The 20,114-nt window shown below is 37.0% G+C and overlaps 1 protein-coding gene across 2 annotated transcripts in view; it reads right to left on the bottom strand.

Annotated features, from left to right (window-relative positions):
- ARMC3 (armadillo repeat containing 3) overlaps window positions 1–20,114 on the bottom strand; it is a 92,160-nt gene that overhangs the window by 36,540 nt on the left and 35,506 nt on the right. For both annotated transcript variants that reach the window (XM_060161461.1, XM_060161471.1), the window contains exons 8-9: window positions 17,044–17,196; window positions 16,837–16,942 (exon numbers count right to left, since the gene is read on the bottom strand). In XM_060161461.1, coding sequence (XP_060017444.1) covers window positions 16,837–16,942; window positions 17,044–17,196 — 259 coding nt within the window. The remainder of the gene's footprint in view (window positions 1–16,836; window positions 16,943–17,043; window positions 17,197–20,114) is intronic.

Below are 20,114 nucleotides of genomic sequence, written 5' to 3'. Positions count from 1 at the left end.
GATGATAATATTCCCTACCTCACAGGACTGCTTCAAGGATTTAGTGATACATTCCGTTTGGAGTACTTAGCCCAACGCCTGGCCACACAGGCCAGGTATCATCACCATCATCATCACTATCATCATCATTACCTTCACCATCACTATCAACATCATCATCACCGTCATCCATGCATACTCAGTGAGCCACAGGGGCAGAGATTTTCCTATATCCTGTCTCCATTTCTTGGATCATGGGAAAATAGGATCCTATATCCAAATTTGCATGTGTGTATGAAATTTTCATTTTTAGACAACTTTTCAGCTAGACGGTCAAATCTCCAACTCCTGCAGGGCTAGAGCAGAAGCAGTTTCCTCAAGCATCCCACCCAAGTCTCTTTGTTTAGGCAACAAATGAGTAATAAAGGCCATTTTCAGAGGGAAGAAAAATCAAGGAAAAGGATTAATATTGAGAAGTCAAAGACGAGTAAAAATGGAATTTATGTACGTTTTAAGCACTGCTTCAAATTTTAAGAGAAAAATCACACAATATAAAGGTATCCAAACTTTGATAATTTCCTCTTAAAATCAGTAACAGTGGAAATTAAACCTGAAGGATGTAGCAGCAAATTTAAAATAAGTTTATGCAAATGTTAGTCTCTGCTCTCTAGATAATAAAAGCAGCATAGATAAGTTTCTAAATGAACATTTCATGGGATTCACCTAGCCTCACAAAACTTGTAGCCGACAAAATTCATACTGTTTGTGAAGGTCGACTAGGCATCAACTGACACAAAATGGGGGTATGGAATCAACTTGTTTTTATTGCAAAATCCAGCTTTTCATTCTATATATTCCTTCAAATCAGAGGCATCTATCAACACACAGCAGAGAAAGAATCTAGGCACTTAAGGGGGGTAGAAATGGAAAGTATCCACTCAGTAAACCTGGATGGAAATAAGGCAAGAATAATACTTAAATTGACCATGAAGATGCTTCCCATCTATTTTATCTATTAACTCAGAAGGCTTTTAAAATAATGAAGAACACTTTAAATAAAGTTCTTTGAGGTATCATACTGAATACAAAAGTTTGAAACATCCTTACTACAAAACTGAACTTTCTAAAAGGAAACTAACTCAAATTTTCTTGCAGGATTCTCATATTGTGAGCATTCTAATTCAAAGGAGGTAGCATCTGACAACAAAGTGATATGTCAGAATTTTAAAACAAAATAATCTTTTCTGTTATATAAAGTCAAGAGCAAAAATTCAACTCTAGAGTAAGTACCTAACAACAAGATTAATTTATGTCAGTTATGTGTATTATATTTATCCTATATGGTTATATAGCACAGCCGATATTCAGTCATCAGGACAATTAATGTGTCAAAATATTCTGAAATGACTTCACCTTAAAAAGAGACGAAGACAAGCATCTATTAACACACAGTTAGCAGTAGAATACTATCTCTTTAAAAGCACCACAATGGAATGCTTTCCAAATCACAATCTTTCAGTAATGTTTTAAAATATTATTTTAGACACAGTGAAGAGTATTTCAAATTAAATTAATGTGCCTTTTCACTAAAATACAGAACAAACCTTCTATTACCTTTTTTGCCCCTCCCCCAACTTCTTCCTAAACTGCCACTAGGGGTCAGTATGAAGACACAGTTCCTCCACTGTTAGAAGGAATATGGAACTCTGAAAACATTTTCCCTGTGAAAAACCCTAACAAAGACAATAACCGCAGAACTTTAGCATTATCAAGTCCAAGCCATACACCACGTCTGTAACATGAGTTTTCATTTTTCCCGAGACTGCATTTTAATGTTGTAAATCACAGTGTATTATTTCTATAGTCAATGTTTCTTTGATAAAAATAAAGTACTGTAAGCGACAAGATCACTTATTCTAAGTGAATCTGTGCATATTGGCCAAGAAGTATGATCTAGAACGGATGTTAAAGTTTATTCTCAAATGGTGATGGTACACATCTCTAGCCATCTCTAGAGATGTATCCCATCTCTTCCTGTAGAGGAATGGAGATGCAGAAGTGAATCTTGTGATGTTTTGCCAGCTTTGAGAGGTGGTTTTTTCCCTCCTTCAAAATGACCATCATCATTCACTGCACTACAGCCTCAAGTACACAGGAAAATATAGGCAATTTTAAGGAACAGCACTAGTCTATACTTAAGTCTACAGAATAAAAGGAATTAAAATATTTGTAAAAATAAATATGTATACTAACTTCCACTAACTCTATTTAATGGGGTGGGAATTTAAAAAAGCTTTGAAAAGTGCTTTGTACGCACACTAGAGAGATTTAACATTCCAAGAACTCACTCAAGGTCAGGCCCTTCCCTAACAATACTGAATGGATAGGGAGTTGGGTCACTGTGAATAAATGAAGTGCTGTCTTTTCTTGCAAGTTCTGTATGTGGAATATCTTTCAAAATTTTTCTCTACACATTACATGGCTTTCTTAGGCATAGTACCCCATGAATAATTCTACTAGGTATTAAAATTATTCAGTAAATGCTTTATTTCTATGTTAGTGAAGAGAAATATTAATACTGATAATACAAAATGACACGTCATCCATGTAGAATGAGGACGCTGAAAAGTTCCCAAAGCACTCAAAATGCACATCCATATAATTTAGGGGCATTCTGTCTCTTTCTGGAGTCCCCTTGGGGCATAATCCTTACTCATCTCCCTCATTTCCTTTATTGTGGTCCTGACTGTAGGTTACATGATGGCAGGATGGTCCCCAGGGAAGAGTTCTTTGTCTCTGGTATTGTGGAAGCAAGCGGTGGCCCAGCAATCAATCAAAAAAAATTTTTTTTAAGTAACCACTATATGTGCTGCCATTTAAAACTTCCTTGAGTCACTGCTGTTGTGGGAAGTCAAGAAGGGGTATTAAAAACAAAAAGTAAGGGCTTCCCTGGTGGCGCAGTGGTTGGGAGTCCGCCTGCCGATGCAGGGGACACGGGTTCGTGCCCCGGTCCGGGAGGATCCCACATGCCGCGGAGCGGCTGGGCCTGTGAGCCATGGCCGCTGAGCCTGTGCGTCCAGAGCCTGTGCTCCGCAACGGGAGAGGCCACAACAGTGAGAGGCCCGCGTACCGCAAAAAAAAAAAAAAAAAAAAAAAAAAGAGTTAAAAAAATAAGAAAGAGGAGATTTAAGGAAATCGCCCAGTTCTTTATGGAGAGAACATGAAGTAAGTATGAAGAATCAGAGTTAGTTAGTATGATCCATGTGTAGACAACAGAGACCTGATTACTTTCTATATCAAAATCACAGTTTTGACTTACTTCTCTATAGGTATTAAAATAATTGTATTGTAAATAATTATTTATTGAATGAAAGATTTAAAAAATTTTATATAGTGCTTTACAATTTCCCAAAGTTTCACACACGTGACTTCATATAAACCCATGATAACCCTTTTTTCTCCACCCCTATATTGCCCACGCCCACAAGTGGTAACCACTAGTTTTTTCTTTTTATCTGTGAGTCTGCTTTTTTTTCTTAATATTTTTTGTATTTTTAAAAATTTTTAAATTTTATTTATTTTTTTATACAGCAGGTTCTTATTAGTCATCAATTTTATACACATCAGTGGATACATGTCAATCCCAGTCGCCCAGTTCAGCACACCACCATCCCCACCCCCCGCGGCTTTCCCCCCTTGGTGTCCATACGTTTGTTCTCTACATCTGTGTCTCACCTTCTGCCCTGCAAACCGGTTCATCTGTACCATTTTTCTAGGTTCCACATACATGCGTTAATATACGATATTTGTTTTTCTTTTTCTGATTTACTTCACTCTGTATGACAGTCTCTAGATTCATCCACGTCTCAATGAATGACTCACTTTCTTTCCTTTTTATGGCTAATATTCCATTGTATATATGTACCACATCTTCTTTATCCATTTGTCTGTCGATGGGCATTGAGGTTGCTTCCATGACCTGGCTATTGTAAATAGTGCTGCAATGAACCTAGGGGTGCATGTGTCTTTCTTTTTTTTTTTTTTATTTTTTTATTTTTTTTAACATCTTTATTGGGGTATAATTGCTTTACAATGGTGTGCTAGTTTCTGCCCCATAACAAAGTGAATCAGTCATACATAAACATATGTTCCCATATGTCTTCCCTCCTGCGTCTCCCTCCCTCCCACCCTCCCTATCCCACCCCTCCAGGCTGTCACAAAGCACCGAGCCAATATCCCTGTGCCATGCGGCTGCTTCCCACTAGCTATCTACCTTACTACGTTTGTTAGTGTGTATATGCCCATGACTCTCTCTCGCCCTGTCACAGCTCACCCTTCCCCCTCCCCATAACCTCAAGTCCATTCTCTAGGAGGTCTGTGTCTTTATTCCTGCTTTACCCCTAGGTTCTTCATGACATTTTTTTTCTTAAATTCCATATATATGTGTTAGCATACGGTATTTGTCTTTTTCTTTCTGACTTACTTCACTCTGTATGACAGACTCTAGGTCTATCCACCTCATTACAAATAGCTCAATTTCGTTTCTTTTTATGGCTGAGTAATATTCCATTGTATATATGTGCCACATCTTCTTTATCCATTCATCCGATGATGGGCACTTAGGTTGTTTCCATCTCCAGGCTATTGTAAATAGAGCTGCAATGAACATTTTGGTACATGACTCTTTTTGAATTTTGGTTTTCTCAGGGTATATGCCCAGTAGTGGGATTGCTGGGTCATATGGTAGTTCTATTTGTAGTTTTTTAAGGAACCTCCATACTGTTCTCCATAGTGGCTGAACCAATTCACATTCCCACCAGCAGTGCAAGAGTGTTCCCTTTTCTCCACACCCTCTCCAGCATTTAGTGTTTCTAGATTTTTTGATGATGGCCATTCTGACTGGTGTGAGATGATATCTCATTGTAGTTTTGATTTGCATTTCTCTAATGATTAATGATGTTGAGCATTCTTTCATGTGTTTGTTGGCAGTCTGTATATCTTCTTTGGAGAAATGTCTATTTAGGTCTTCTGCCCATTTTTGGATTGGGTTGTTTGTTTTCTTGTTATTGAGCTGCATGAGCTGCTTGTAAATTTTGGAGATTAATCCTTTGTCGGTTGCTTCATTTGCAAATATTTTCTCCCAGCATGTGTCTTTCTGAATTATGGTTTTCTCTGGGTATATGCCCAGTAGTGGGATTGCTGGATCATATGGTAATTCTATTTTTAGTTTTTTAAGGAACCTCCATACTGTTCTCCATAGTGGCTGTATCAATTTACATTCCCACCAACAGTGCAAGAGGGCTCCCTTTTCTCCATACCCTCTCCAGCATTTGTTGTTTGTAGATTTTCTGATGATGCCCATTCAAACTGGTATGAGGTGATACCTCATTGTAGTTTTGATTTGCATTCCTCTAATAATTAGTGATGTGAGCAGCTTTTCATGTGCCTCTTGGCCATCTGTATGTCTTCTTTGGAGAAATGTCTATTTAGGTCTTCTGCCCATTTTTGGATTGGGTTGTTTGTTTCTTTAATATTGAGCTGCATGAGCTGTTTATATATTTTGGAGATTAATCCTTTGTCCATTGATTCGTTTGCAAATATTTTCTCCCATTCTGAGGGTTGTCTTTTCGTCTTGTTTATGGTTTCCTTTGCTGTGCAAAAGCTTTGAAGTTTCATTAGGTCCCATTTGTTTATTTTTGTTTTTATTTCCATTACTCTAGGAGGTTTATCAAAAAAGATCTTGCTGTGATTTATGTCAAAGGGTGTTCTTGCTATGTTTTCCCCTAAGAGTTTTATAGTATCCAGTCTTACATTTAGGTCTCGAATCCATTTTGAGTTTACTTTTGTATATGGTGTTAGGGAGTGTTCTAATTTCATTCTTTTACACGTATCTGTCCAGTTTTGCCAGCACCACATATTGAAGAGACTGTCTTTTCTCCATTGTATATTCTTGCCTCCTTTGTCATAGATTAGTTGACCATAGGTGCGTGGGTTTATCTCTGGGCTTTCTATCCTGTTCCATTGATCTATGTTTCTGTTTTTATGCCAGTACCATATTGTCTTGATTACTGTAGCTTTGTAGTGTAGTTTGAAGTCAGGGAGTCTGATTCCTCCGGCTCTGTTTTTTTCCCTCAAGACTGCTTTTGCTATTCAGGGTCTTTTGTGTCTCCATAAAATTTTAAGATTATTTGTTCTAGTTCCGTAAAAAATGCCATTAGTAATGTGATAGGGATTGCGTTGAATCTGTAGATTGCTTTGGGTAGTATAGTCATTTTCACAATATTGATTCTTCCAATCCAAGAACATGGTATATCTCTCCATCTGTTGGTATCATCTTTAACTTCTTTCATCAGTGTCTTATGGTCTTCTGCATACAGGTCTTTTGTCTCCTTAGGTAGGTTTATTCCTAGGTATTTTATTCTTTTTGTTGCAATGGTAAATGGGAGTGTTTCCTTAATTTCTCTTTCAGATTTTTCATCATTAGTATATAGGAATGCAAGAGATTTCTGTGCATTAATTTCATATCCTGCAACTTTACCAAATTCATTGATTAGCTCTAGTAGTTTTCTGGTGGCATTTTTAGGATTCTCTGTGTATAGTATCATGTCATCTGCAAACAGTGACAGTTTTACTTCTTCTTTTCCAATTTGTATTCCTTTTATTTCTTTTTCTTCTCCGATTGCCACGGCTAGGACTTCCAAAACTATGTTGAATAATAGCGGTGAGAGTGGACATCCTTGTCTTGTTCCTGATCGTAGAGGAAATGCTTTCATTTATTCACTATTGAGAATAATGTTTGAGGTGGGTTTGTCATATATGGCCTTTATCATGTTGAGGTAGGTTCCCCCTATGCCCACTTTCTGGAGAGTTTTTATCATAAATGGGTGTTGAATTTTGTCAAAAGCTTTTTCTGCATTTATTGAGATGATCATATGGTTTTTATTCTTCAGTTTGTTAATATGGTGTATCACATTGATTGATTTGCGTAAATTGAAGAATCCTTGCATCCCTGGGATAAATCCCACTTGATCATGGTGTATGATCCTTTTAATGTGTTGTTGGATTCTGTTTGCTAGTATTTTGTTGAGGATTTTTGCATCTATATTCATCAGTGATATTTGTCTGTAATTTTCTTTTTTTGTTGTATCTTTGTCTGGTTTTGGTATCAGGGTGATGGTGGCCTCATAGAATGAGTTTGGGAGTGTTCCTTCCTCTGCAATTTTTTTGGAAGACTTTGAGAAGGATGGGTGTTCATTCTTCTGTAAAAGTTTGATAGAATTCACCTGTGAAACCATCTGGTCCTGGACTTTTGTTTGTTGGAAGATTTTTTCTTTTTTTTTCTTTTTTTTTTTTTTTTTGCGGTATGTGGGCCGCTTGCTGTTGTGGCCTCTCCCGTTGCGGAGCACAGGCTCCGGACACGCAGGCTCAGCAGCCATGGCTCACGGGCCCCCAGCTGCTCCGCGGCATGTGGGATCTTCCTGGACCGGGTCACGAACCAGTGTCCCCTGCATCGGCAGGCGGACTCTCAACTACCATGCCACCAGGGAAGCCCTGTTGGAAGATTTTTAATCACAGTTTGAATTTCATTACTTGTGATTGGTCTGTTCATATTTTCTATTTCTTCCTGGTTCAGTCTTGGAAGTTTATACCTTTCTAAGCATTTGTCCATTTCTTCCAGGTTGTCCATTTTATTGGAATACAGTTGCTTGTAGTAGTCTCTTAGGATGCTTTGTATTTCTGCGGTGTCTGTTGTAACTTCTCCTTTTTCTTTTCTAATTTTATTGATTTAAGTCCTCTCCCTCTTTTTCTTGATGAGTCTGGCTAATGGTTTATCAATTTTATTTATCTTCTCAAAGACCCAGCTTTTAGTTTTATTGATCTTTGCTACTGTTTTCTTTGTTTCTATTTCATTTATTTCTGCTCTGATCTTTATGATTTCTTTCCTTCTGCTAACTTTGGGTTTTGTTTGTTCTTCTTTCTCTGGGTCCTTCAGGTGTAAGTTTAGATTGTTCATTTGAGATTTTTCTTGTTTCTTGAGGTAGGCTTGTATAGCTATAAACTTCCTTCTTAGAACTGCTTTTGCTGCATCCCATAGGTTTTGGATCGTTGTGTTTTCATTGTCATTTGTCTCTAGGTATTTTTTGATTTCCTCTTTGATTTCTTCAGTGATCTCTTGGTTATTTAGTAACGTATTGTTTAGCCTCCATGTGTTTGTGTTTTTTATGTTTTTTTCCCTGTAATTCATTTCTAATCTCATAGTGTTGTGGTCAGAAAAGATGCTTGATATGATTTCAATTTTCTTAAATTAACTGAGGCTTGATATGTGACCCAAAATGTGATCTATCCTGGAGAATGTTCTGTGCACACTTGAGAAGAAAGTGTAATCTGCTGTTTTTGGATGGAATGTCCTATAAATATCAATTAAATCTATCTGGTCTGTTGTGTCATTTAAAGCTTCTGTTTCCTTATTTTTTTCATTTTGGATGATCTGTCTGTTGGTGTAAGTGAGGTGTTGAAGTCCCCCATTATTATTGTGTTACTGTCGATTTCCTCTTTTATAGCTGTTAGCAGTTGCCTTATGTATTGAGGTGCTCCTATGTTGGGTGCATATATATTTATAATTGCTATATCTTCTTCTTGGATTGATCCCTTAATCATTATGTAGTGTCCTTCCTTGTCTCTTGTAACATTCTTTATTTTAGAGTCTATTTTATCTGATATGAGTATTGCTACTCCAGCTTTCTTTTGATTTCCATTTGCATGGAATATCTTCTTCCATCCTCTCACTTTCAGTCTGTATGTGTCTCTAGGTCTGAAGTGGGTCTCTTGTAGACAGCATATATACGGGTCTTGTTTTTGTATCCATTCAGCAAGCCTGTGTCTTTTGGTTGGAGCATTTAATCCATTCACGTTTAAGGTAATTATAGATATGTATGTTCCTATGACCATATTCTTAATCGTTTTGGGTTTGTTTTTGTAGGTCCTTTTCTTCTCTTGTGTTTCCCACTTAGAGAAGTTCCTTTAGCATTTGTTGTAGAGATGGTTTGGTGGTGCTGAATTCTCTTAGCTTTTGCTTGTCTGTAAAGGTTTTGATTTCTCCATGGAATCTGAATGAGATTGTTGAAGGTAGAGTAATCTTGGTTGTAGGTTCTTCCCTTTCATCACTTTATGTATATCATGCCACTCCCTTCTGGCTTGTAGAGTTTCTGCTGAGAAATCAGCTGTCAACCTGATGGGAGTTCCCTTGTATGTTATTTGTCATTTTTCCCTTGCTGCTTTCAGTAATTTTTCTTTGTTTTTAATTTTTGCCAATTTGTTTACTATGTGTCTTGGTGTGTTTCTCCTTGGGTTTATCCTGTATGGGACTCGCTGCGCTCCTGGACTTGGGTGGCTATTTCCTTTCCCATGTTAGGGAAATTTTTGACTGTAATCTTTTCAAATATTTTCTTAGGTCCTTTCTCTCTCTCTTCTCCTTCTGGGACCCCTACAACGCGAATAGTGTTGCATTTAATGTTGTCCCAGAGGTCTCTTAGGCTGTATTCATTTCTTTTCATTCTTTTTTCTTTATTCTGTTCCACAGCAGTGAATTCCACCATTCTGTCTTCCAGGTCACTTATCAGTTCTTCCGCCTCAGTTATTCTGCTATTGATACCTTCTAGTGTAGTTTTCATTTCAGTTATTATATTGTTCATCTCTGTTTGTTTGTCCTTTAATTCTTCTAGGTCTTTGTTAAACATTTCTTGCATCTTCTCAATCTTTGCCTCCATTCTTTTTCTGAGGTCCTGGATCATCTTCACTATCATTATTCTGAATTCTTTTTCTGGAAGGTTGCCTATCTCCACTTCATTTAGTTGTTTTTCTGGGGTTTTATCTTTTTCCTTCCTCTGGTACATAGCTCTGTGCCTTTTCATCTTGTCTATCTTTCTGTGAATGTGGTTTTTGTTCCACAGGCTGCAGGATTGTAGTTCTTCATGCTTCTGCTGTCTGCCTTCTGGTGGATGGGCTACCTAAGAGGCTTATGTAAGTTTCCTGATGGGAGGGACTGGTGGTGGGTAGAGCTGACTGTTGCTCTGGTGGGAAGAGCTCAGTAAAACTATAATCCACTTGTCTCCTGATGGATGGGGCTGGGTTCCCTCCCTGTTGGTTGTTTGGCCTGGGGTGACCCAACACTGGAGCCTACCTGGACACTTTGGTGGGGCTAATGACAGACTCTGGGAGGGCTCAGGGCAAGGAGTACTTACCAGAACTTTTGCTGCCAGTGTCCTTGTCCCTACAGTGAGCCACAGGCACCCCCTGCCTCTGCAGGAGTCCCTCCAACACTAGCAGGTAGGTCTGGTTCAGTCTCCTTTGGGGTCACTGCTCCTTCCTCTGGGTCCCGATACGCATACTACTTTGTGTGTGCCCTCCAAGAGTGGAGTCTCTGTTTTCCCAGGTCCTGTCGAAATCCTGCAGTCAAATCCTACTAGGCTTCAAACTCTGATTCTCTAGTAATTCTCTTCCCGTTGCTGGACCCCCAGGTTGGGAAGCCTGACGTGGGGCTCAGAACCTTCACTCCAGTGGGTGGACTTTTGTTGTATAAGTGTTCTCCAGTTTGTGAGTTAACCATCCAGCAATTTTGGGAGTTGATTTTACTGTGATTGTGCCCCTCCTACCATCTCATTGTGGCTTCTCCTTTGTCTTTGGATGTGGGGTATCTTTTGTGGTGAGTTCCAGTGTCTTCCTGTCAATGATTGTCCAGCAGCTAGTTGTGATTCTGGTGTTCTCACAAGAGGGGGTGAGAGCATGTCCTTCTACTCCGCCATCTTGGTTCCTCCCTCAATCTGCTTAACTCTGCTTCTTTTCTGTTTTATTCAGTAGCCTGTTGTATTTTTTAGATTCCACATATGAGTGATATCATACAGTATTTGTCTTTCTCTCTGACTTATTTCACTTAGCGTTTTGCCCTCCAAGTCCATCCATGTTGCTGCAAATGGCAAAATTTCATTCTTTTTTATGGCTGAGTAGTATTCCATTATATATATATATATATATATATATATATATATATATATATATATATATACCGCTTCTTTTTTTCTTTATTAATTTTTATTGGTGTATAGTTGCTTTACAATGTTGTGTTAGTTTCTGCTGTTCAGCAAAGTGAATCAGTTATACGTATACATGTATCCACTGTTTTTTGGATTTCCTTCCCATTTAGGTCACCACAAAGCATTGAGTAGAGTTCTCTGTGCTATACAGTAGGTTCTCATTAGTTATCTATTTTATATATAGTAGTGTATACCTATCAATTGTAGTTATTACTTTTTATAATTTAATTTTATTCACTGTTTTATTTCTTAAAATAATTGTATGTTTTGAAAAATATCTAGTCAACAATCGTATTATTTTCTAATCTTTTCATTGTTTACCAATAGCCAACATTTAGTTAGTGTTCACATTGGGAAATGAGAAGCATTGAACTCTTTTCATTCTTGGAATAACTTAAAAACTCTAATTCTGATCAGATCCAACAGATGGCAGTGATGTTATAAATTAATAGTGTAAAATATTCTTATAATATGTAGACTCTGCCCCTCAGAAAATGTGAACCAAGAATAAATTCTCTCAGTACTTGCATACATAATATAAAACTTTGATATGACTACTTGGATAAAAGAGTACAAAGTAAATATAACATGAAATTTAGCTGAAATAGTACTTCTTTCAAAAGCGAACAACTTTCTCCTTTCCAAAAAGTATTATAAATTGGAATTGTCAGAAAGATTAACAGTGAACCAAAACAGATAATGGTGTCCAAATTAACTAAGTGGATTACATTTTTATTTAAAATTCATTATTGCTTCTTGGTTTCCTTTTTTATCTCTTTCTATGGGGGTTGTTTTAACCTCACTTTTTACTTATTCACTTAAAAATGATATTACTTGTTTTCCCCCAGTCACTTTAAATAAGTGAATCTGGCTATTCTTGTCCTCTTTTCCTATACCCTCAAATAGTTATTTTTATTCTTATTCATTGCCTTTTGTCCACTTTGAGTGACCTTTTTCTGCACATAATAAAGAACGAAAAGTATGGCTAGAAGACTCTTAGAGCTAAGTAGCTCTCCACTTTGTGATCCAAATTATGTGAAAACAAACAGACACCACAATACAGATGATCACTTTCTGTTTCAAGTTATGGGCATTGTCAGATAGACCTTCTGTTTTTCACTGTCCTTCTCCTTTTGGTTGTATTTCCCCCCGAAAGCCTGCTATGCGATGGGCACAATTCTAGATGCTTGGTGTGTGTCAGTGAATTAAACAGACAAAGGTGTTGGGTGCTGGTCAGAGAACATAATGAGTGAGCTGTATGGTATGTAAGAAAATGATAAGAGTTATGAGAAAAGGGCAGTAGGAAAGGAGGATGGAGTATGTGTGTGGGTGGTACAGTTGTAACCACTGTGGTCACCACATTTGGGCAGACCTGAGGGGGTGAGGGACTGAGCGGTGGGCATCCTGGAGTAGAAGAACATTCCACGCAGAGAGGATGATCATACAAAAGGCCTAAAGCAAAACACTTCTGGGAGGTGAATGTACTCTCAGAATATATCTATTTTACGCTTCATCATTTTACTCTCTGACATTGGCTTGTTTGTAAGTAAAGGGATTTGTGTTTGTTAAATTATTTTTTTAACTACAATTTCACTTATCCATAACTCAATACCTGGAGACTTCACGTATCCAGAACACACATGAGAACTATCAGAAAAAAAAGAAAGGAAGAAAGAAATGGCCTGTGAAGACCAAAACACCCCTTAGAGCAGTAGCCTCAGGTCCTCCCTTACTGCTTTTATGTAAACTTTGATAAAGCTTGGTTACCTGGTATCCAAGCTTTTCACTGACTGAAAGGAAGGGATCTGAAGAGAACCTCGGCAGGGTTGTGCCTGCCAATCAGATCTACAGACAGCAGTGAATATTAACACTGCCAGCCTGCCAGTAGGAGTCAATAAAATGCACCAACCCCAAAGGCACCCCACCTAGAGGCTACACTCAGAGAGGAGGCAAGCACCCACCTTCCCTAAGGGGCCCTGACGACACCACTGTGGAGCGTACGATAGCCACTTACTCAAAATGATAACCATACCCCACCCCCCCAAAGTTTTGATTCAAACTCATTACAAATTTTTAAAAGCTTTGTTGATTATAGAAGTAAATTTTAAGTGTCTAGAAGACTTTATCTAGGAAGCCTCATTCACAGAAAATAACAATTAGGCAAGATCTTTTGGTACCAATTAAAGAGATACTTATAATTCAAGTTGAAAATCTTCCACCAAGGGGTATGGATGACCTGGTTATTTATTTATCATTGCTACCAAATTTCTCATCATTCTCCTATTTTATTACATTTGGGTGTGTTTTCTCTTGCAAGAGCACAAATCTGAATCCAGGTATTTTAGATTGTAAATTATTTTATGTATATTATAAAATTCTGTTTTTAGATTATAAAAATACTTTGACTTAAAAAAGCATTTGCCAGTTTTGCAAAGAGAGTCACAGCAAAGTATGTTCCTCTTTCCTCTGGTTGATTATTTTCTTTACTTCAGAAAATTCTGATTTACCCACAACTTTCCAAGCAAAACTCAGTTACATAAAGGAAATTATACCAGCATTATATGTTGTCATAACATGCCAGTTACTACTCAGTTCATGAAATGAGTCTCCAGCTCCAGAAGGTACCCTGAGTGTAAGAATTAGAAATCCATTTTAGGCACTTGAGATAGAAGTATAGGGGAAGGGGTTACATTTTAACAAACAAAATTAGAATTCTCAGGGCTTAACTGCATTAAAAAAAAAAAAAAAAGGCTAGCAATTATCAGGTATCCAAACAGCTACCAAATGCACCTGGAAGACAATAGCTCTGGGTTTTTGCCTTCTTCTCTTACTACTTAGGTGTGGTGGAAAAGCAACTTTCTAACTATTTCTAACCCTCAGCTCCAGCCCCCCAGCAGCAGAGGCAGGGACTCAGCCTTGCTCCTATAGCTAGCACTTTGCTAGGAAAGCTGATGAAATGGACTGCTTCTAAAAATCGATGCTGGAAACACTCACCAATGCCGAGTTTAAGATAATCTTTTAAAAATGATCTGAGTAGGAAACATTTTTTTACTACAAATAACCAGTCATCTTTGTTGTCTGTTCTGCTGTGGTTGACTTCAGTAAGTACCACCCTAGAAAGATCGACAATGGGGCTTGTTTGTGTTCATTCCTTTTGATTGACTATAAAATCTTTTTCAACCCCAGTTTTCAGCATTTGGCACAAACAGGTCAAATCTGACTCCATTTCCTCCTCAAAACCATTAATTTTCAGTATCTTTTAGCTCAAAAAAGTCCAAAGTAAAAGCTATACAGACCTCAAAAAAAATCCATAAAACACTTTTATTCATGTCCCATTTCCCTCACCAAACGTAAGTTGGAAAAAAGAAATCACAATGTATGGTACATAATAGGTTAAAGAAATAACAACAATTAAAATTTATAAAAAATTAAATTACAAAAATAAGGTTGATTGTCATAGAGGAAAAGTCAGGTAACATTTAGCCCTAATTGGCCTCCCTGTGTTGACAAAATGGAACTATACTGGCAGAAGACAAAAATCTCATAAATAGGTAATTGAGAGAGAAGATCTGAAGGCAGCTTCTTTTAGAACTACTTGCCATCCTAATTTTCTATGATTTTATATAAAACGACGTAAGCCAGGCAAACTCACATCAAATCAAGAGGGCTGTGTACACTGGAGACCTTTTAGTGTGTGTTAGGTAATATATAAATCTAAAGGCACTGGAGATAGAAGTGTTTTGTGTCATAAGATTTTTTTGCACTGGCATGACTACACTGTAAAAATCACTGAATATGTTGTTTTCAAATTGCTACTTACTATGACCCAATATTCTAGAAATGTGTGTGCTTTCATACAGATGATGATGGCCCTGAATTTAGGAAATTATCATGTCAAAGATTGTAGCTATTAAAGGAACGTAATTTTGTTTTGATGCTTATGCATTTCAGCTACGTTTTTATTGGACATTGTTAGATTTTTAGTCATTCCATTAAGGTCTTATAAAATATTTGTGTGGGAGTATGGAAAAAGAAAGAAAGGGTAAGAGACAGACGAACTATATGATGGGGATGGAGGAGGATTTATTTCAAGTAAGAAATGGGTAATTTTAGGCACAATGCCACAAAACAATAATAAATGAGTGTTAAAAACTAACGTACTGAGATGGTTAATTTTATGTGTCACCTTGACTGGGCTAAGGGATGCCCAGTCAATAATGGTGAAACATTATTTATGAGTGTGTCTGTGAGGGTGTTTCTGGAAGAGGTCAGCATTTGAATCCGCAGACTGAATAAAGATCCCTCTTATCAACGTGGGTGGGCATCATCCAATCCACTGAGGAACTGTACAGAACAGAGGAGGAAGGGTAAATTTGCTCTCTGCTTGAGACGGGACAGCCATCTTCTCCTTTCCTTGGACATCAGTGCCCCTGGTTCTCACACTGGGACTGACCTTTACAACCTTGTTCTCCACGTCACAGACAGCAGATCGTGGGACTTCTCAGCCTTCATAAGCTCATGAGCCAATCCCTATAATAAATCTCATATATATATATCTCCTATTGGTTGTATTTCTCTAGAGAACCCTGACTAATACTCATACCATATTTAGGGAAGGTAAATAAATTTTTTTTTACTCTTCTTTATTTATTTAGATTTACTTTTTATTGAGGTTACATTGGCCTGTAACATTATGTAAGTTCATATGTACATTATATTTCTACTTCTGTATACACTATGGTGTGCTCACCACCAAAAATTTAGTTTCCATCCGTTACCATACAGTTGATCCCCTTTACCCATTTCCCACTCCCACGCCCCACCACCCCGCCCCTTCCCCTCTGGTAATCACTACTCTGTTCTTTGTATCGATACATTTGTTTTTGTTTGATTGGGCTTGTTCATTTATTTTGTTGGTTTGTTTTTTATATTCCACATAAGAGTGAAATCATAGAATATTTGTCTTTCTCCATCTGACTTACTTCACTCAGTATATCTTCAGGGCCCATCCATGTTATCGCAAATGGCAATAATCATTTTATTTATGAAAGTTGCCTTCTAAAAATTCTTACTGCTTTATAAGGCAACTGTATCTTCTGTAGAGGAAATAGTAAGGCTTTGGGGTCTAACAGATCTGGCTTTAATTTCTAGCGCATCTAGTTGAATGAATATGTGTACCCAGGAAAATTAGGGAAACTTGCAGAGCTTCAGTTTCCTCATTAGTAGATGGAGTATCTAGACAATTAAAATTTTAAATGAATATAAATTACATTTCACAGTGTTTGGAATACGGAGGACCTTCCTTTTCAACCCTTCTCCATAAGTATATACCCATATATGTTGTTTTCAATGGACTTTTAAAATGTTTCTCGATTTATCTAACGTTTATGTCCTTTTAAAATTGGTTCTTTAAATTTTTTTTCTTGATTTACCAATATTTGTAGACTGTCTTTAATATTTCCAACATTAGCCAGTTTTCTCTGTTCTGGAACCTTCTACAAGATTTAGCCTGTTACCTGCATCAAATGGCCTGCACATTTTCCCAGCAAGCCCAGAAACCCTCAAGATTTTGTAATGTCTTTGGAAAACAGGCTTATCTGCTGACTCTTATTTTCATAAGGGTTCCTAAGGAATAAATAACTCAACATAGAAGCATCTGAAAGAATATGTAAACTGCCTTGAAAGCCAGGAGATTACGATGAGCACATCTTGGACTGTTAAATATCCCATAAACAAGTCCCTGTTGAATGAGTCTTTTTGTACTTACTTTGCATTAGCGGGATTACAAGTGGTCAGATTTGCCAGGGCAAGGGCCGAAGCTTCCCTTACCTCTTCATTGTCACTTTTTAGTAACTGAATTAACTGTGGGATCCCTACAGAAAAAGAAAGGTAAAATGTGACTTTACAGACATCGATGTGAACTAGAATATGGCAACCTAAAAATGTTCAAAGTGGCCTTTTCCAGTTTGCTTACCCTGATTATTGAAAAATTCTTTGCTGCCCGAATTCTCACACATTGCCGAAATAGCTTGGGAAGCGGCAATTTTAGTTCCATCGTTTTCAGAACCCAAAAGGGTTACAAGGCATTTTTCAACTTCTTGTTCGTGAAAAAGTTTTCTATTTTCAGCTTTCATAAACCAAAAGGGAGAAAAAAAAATCAGAATTTTGCTGCAAAAACTGTGCAAGTGTAAAGACTTCCGCATCCAAAATATGATAGGAATTCAAACTATTTGTTAGCTTTAGTCACAGTCTAAAATATATACCTATTTATCCTTTAGAACACAGTGATTATGCAAAATGAATTATGGGCATTGCATTTTTTTCATATTCCCTCATATGATATCAGTACTATGGCAGAGAAAATTCTGTAATAAGAAAGAGGCAAGCTTCAGACTTAGCAAGAACTTATTTAACATTAGTCATGTGCCTGTCATGGTGCTGTGTTCACATGCGCTGTCTTCTCACTGAATACAAAAACCTGTTTATTTTAAATACAAAGCCCTATATTTGAAGAATGCCTAAGACGCACAAACTTGTGAGCTGGATGCTCAAGAGCAGAGCAGAGAGGAGGAGAAAGTCAAAATGAGTAATAAAGTATTGATATGATCCCAAGTCTTAAGGAATTTATGATCATCTTTTATCTTGTTACAATACATGCTGACATAGCAAAAACTATAATAATTACTTAATTGCTAAGTTGCCATAAACATAAAATAACATAAACATAGGACAGTTCCGTTTGAAAACAAAGTTATGACTCTTAAGTACATACCATGATATTAACCCCACTATAAAACACTAAATTAAAACCAAAACCAAAGTATTTTTAATGTTCTTTTTGTTCCCGATGTTCCTCTATTTAGTTTGATTTTTTAATAAATGACAATCTCATCACTATACAAAAGCAAATACTGCATTGAATTAAATTAGAACATTAAACAATTTTTGTTTTGTGTTCTACAGTTAATTCTAAATAAATTACTATTTATTAAAAGCATGTACTAGAAAAAATATATATTAAACCGAACTCAGTTTTAATGCTATAACAGAACCAGAGACAAGTTGGAAAAGAAACAGCTTACAAATAATTCCTTGCTAAATTATTTACAGTTCCTAAGAAAATTTTGTCATAGGTTTGGTTCTCATTAATTAACCTTTATAAAGTCAATGTAAATGATTAAAATGGAAGAATGTGTGATATGTGCTCTTAGGATGTTGATATACAAGAGAAGAATATTTTGTTAGAATAAAGATCTCTGCAAAAAATGCTGATACTACCTTAGATTACATCAACATGTGGAAATAATTCACTACTTGTACATATTTTAATTAACTTTTTTCCCAGAGATATCTTCAGAAATTATAGCAACTAGGTTTCCACTTTTATTGATTTTTGTCTTCTTTCAACAATGATTTTTAAAAATTACCTTTTTCACAGAAGCGGTATCATGGTCAGATGTCACCACCTTTGCAAATACTGTTTTGGCCTTTGTTCCTCTGATACACAGATGTATGCCGGAGCAATCTGGCCATCACTGGCACAAGCTAAGTCACTAACACTTCTGTTCATTCATCTTAAAGCAATCATGAACCATGTCCTATAATCCTATCATTTTAATCCCTGCTCCTTTCATTTAAAACTGGAATTCAGTCAGGCCATAACTGTTTCATTAACAAGCTGCGATTAATACTTTAAATCTCAAGTATATGGCCCCTAAAATGTTTTAAAATATATGTAGTCCTTATTAGTTTTCCCTGAATAAACAAGATCTCAAACTTTTCCAGAATCTCTGACTTAAAATCCTCAGATTTATAATTAAGACTTCCAAGATGGGCTTCCCTGGTGGCGCAGTGGTTGAGAGTGCGCCTGCCGGTGCAGGGGACACGGGTTCGTGCCCCGGTCTGGGAAGATCCCACATGCCGCGGAGCTGCTGGGCCCGTGAGCCATGGCCGCTGAGCCTGCGCGTCCGGAGCCTGTGCTCCGCAACGGGAGAGGCCACAACAGTGAGAGGCCTGCGTCCCGCAAAAAAAAAAAAAAAACTTCCGAGATGATGCTCAATCAACTTCACTAAACAGAACACTCTGAGTGGATTCTATCAAGAAAATCGACCAAAAGAATTAATTTGAAAAGACTAACTTTGGAGTATGTGATGGTTACAATAAACAGTGTATACACAATTATTGGAACAATTTTTAAAAACTAATTTAAATACTGTGGGCAATTAGTTTCTCAACCCTGCTGGGAGTGTTCTCAAAATCCAGCTGTGTTCACCAGACCTCAAAAGTGCTGACTGCAGCGTGGCTATAATGGATTTAAAAGATGAATTAACATATTAACCAAGTACCTTCATTGAATTGCTACACTGAGAAGTATTTACGTGTTAATTACACAGAAAGTAAAGATGGCAAGGTAATTATGCTACTAATAGAATAATGTCCTTTAAAAATAACATTTGTTCAGTATCACTAAATTTAAAAGCATGAGGTTTTGTATCTGAAAATAAATCTGTATGTAATGATGCTTTTCTTTACCCATTCTCAGAAGTTGCTAGTGGGCCACCTGTGCTCCTGCTGAGATGTTAACGCAGTTCATAAACCTCATGGCAAAATGGTAGTTAACACCTTCCTCCTCCTGGTGCCAGGTCAAAGGCATACTAATTTAGGGGTGCATATTAAAACTTTACTCAGCAAACAAAACTTAAAGAGTATATATTATGTGGTTTTGTTTCAACTGTGTTTTTGACATGCAGTGACAATGCTAACCCTAACCCTAGCCTACAAAAAACTTTTATGATGATGGAAAGTAAAAAGAGAATGTTATAAATGAATATGGAACAGTATAAGGAGCAACATTTGTAAAAACCTACTTATGAATGGAGTTAAGAAAATATAAACTGGACTACATCAAAGTTTAAAATGTCTCTGCATCAAAAGACACAATCAATAGAGTTAAAAAGGCAACCCACAGAATGGGAGAAAATATTTGCAAGTCATATATCGGATAAAGAGTTAATATCTAGAAAATATAAAAACTCCTACAATTCA

Source organism: Lagenorhynchus albirostris, chromosome 1 (assembly GCF_949774975.1).
Source record: "Lagenorhynchus albirostris chromosome 1, mLagAlb1.1, whole genome shotgun sequence".
Classification (NCBI taxonomy): Eukaryota; Metazoa; Chordata; class Mammalia; order Artiodactyla; family Delphinidae; genus Lagenorhynchus; species Lagenorhynchus albirostris.
Note: the sequence above shows the minus strand (reverse complement) of the source record. Positions and strands in the feature narration are given on the sequence as shown.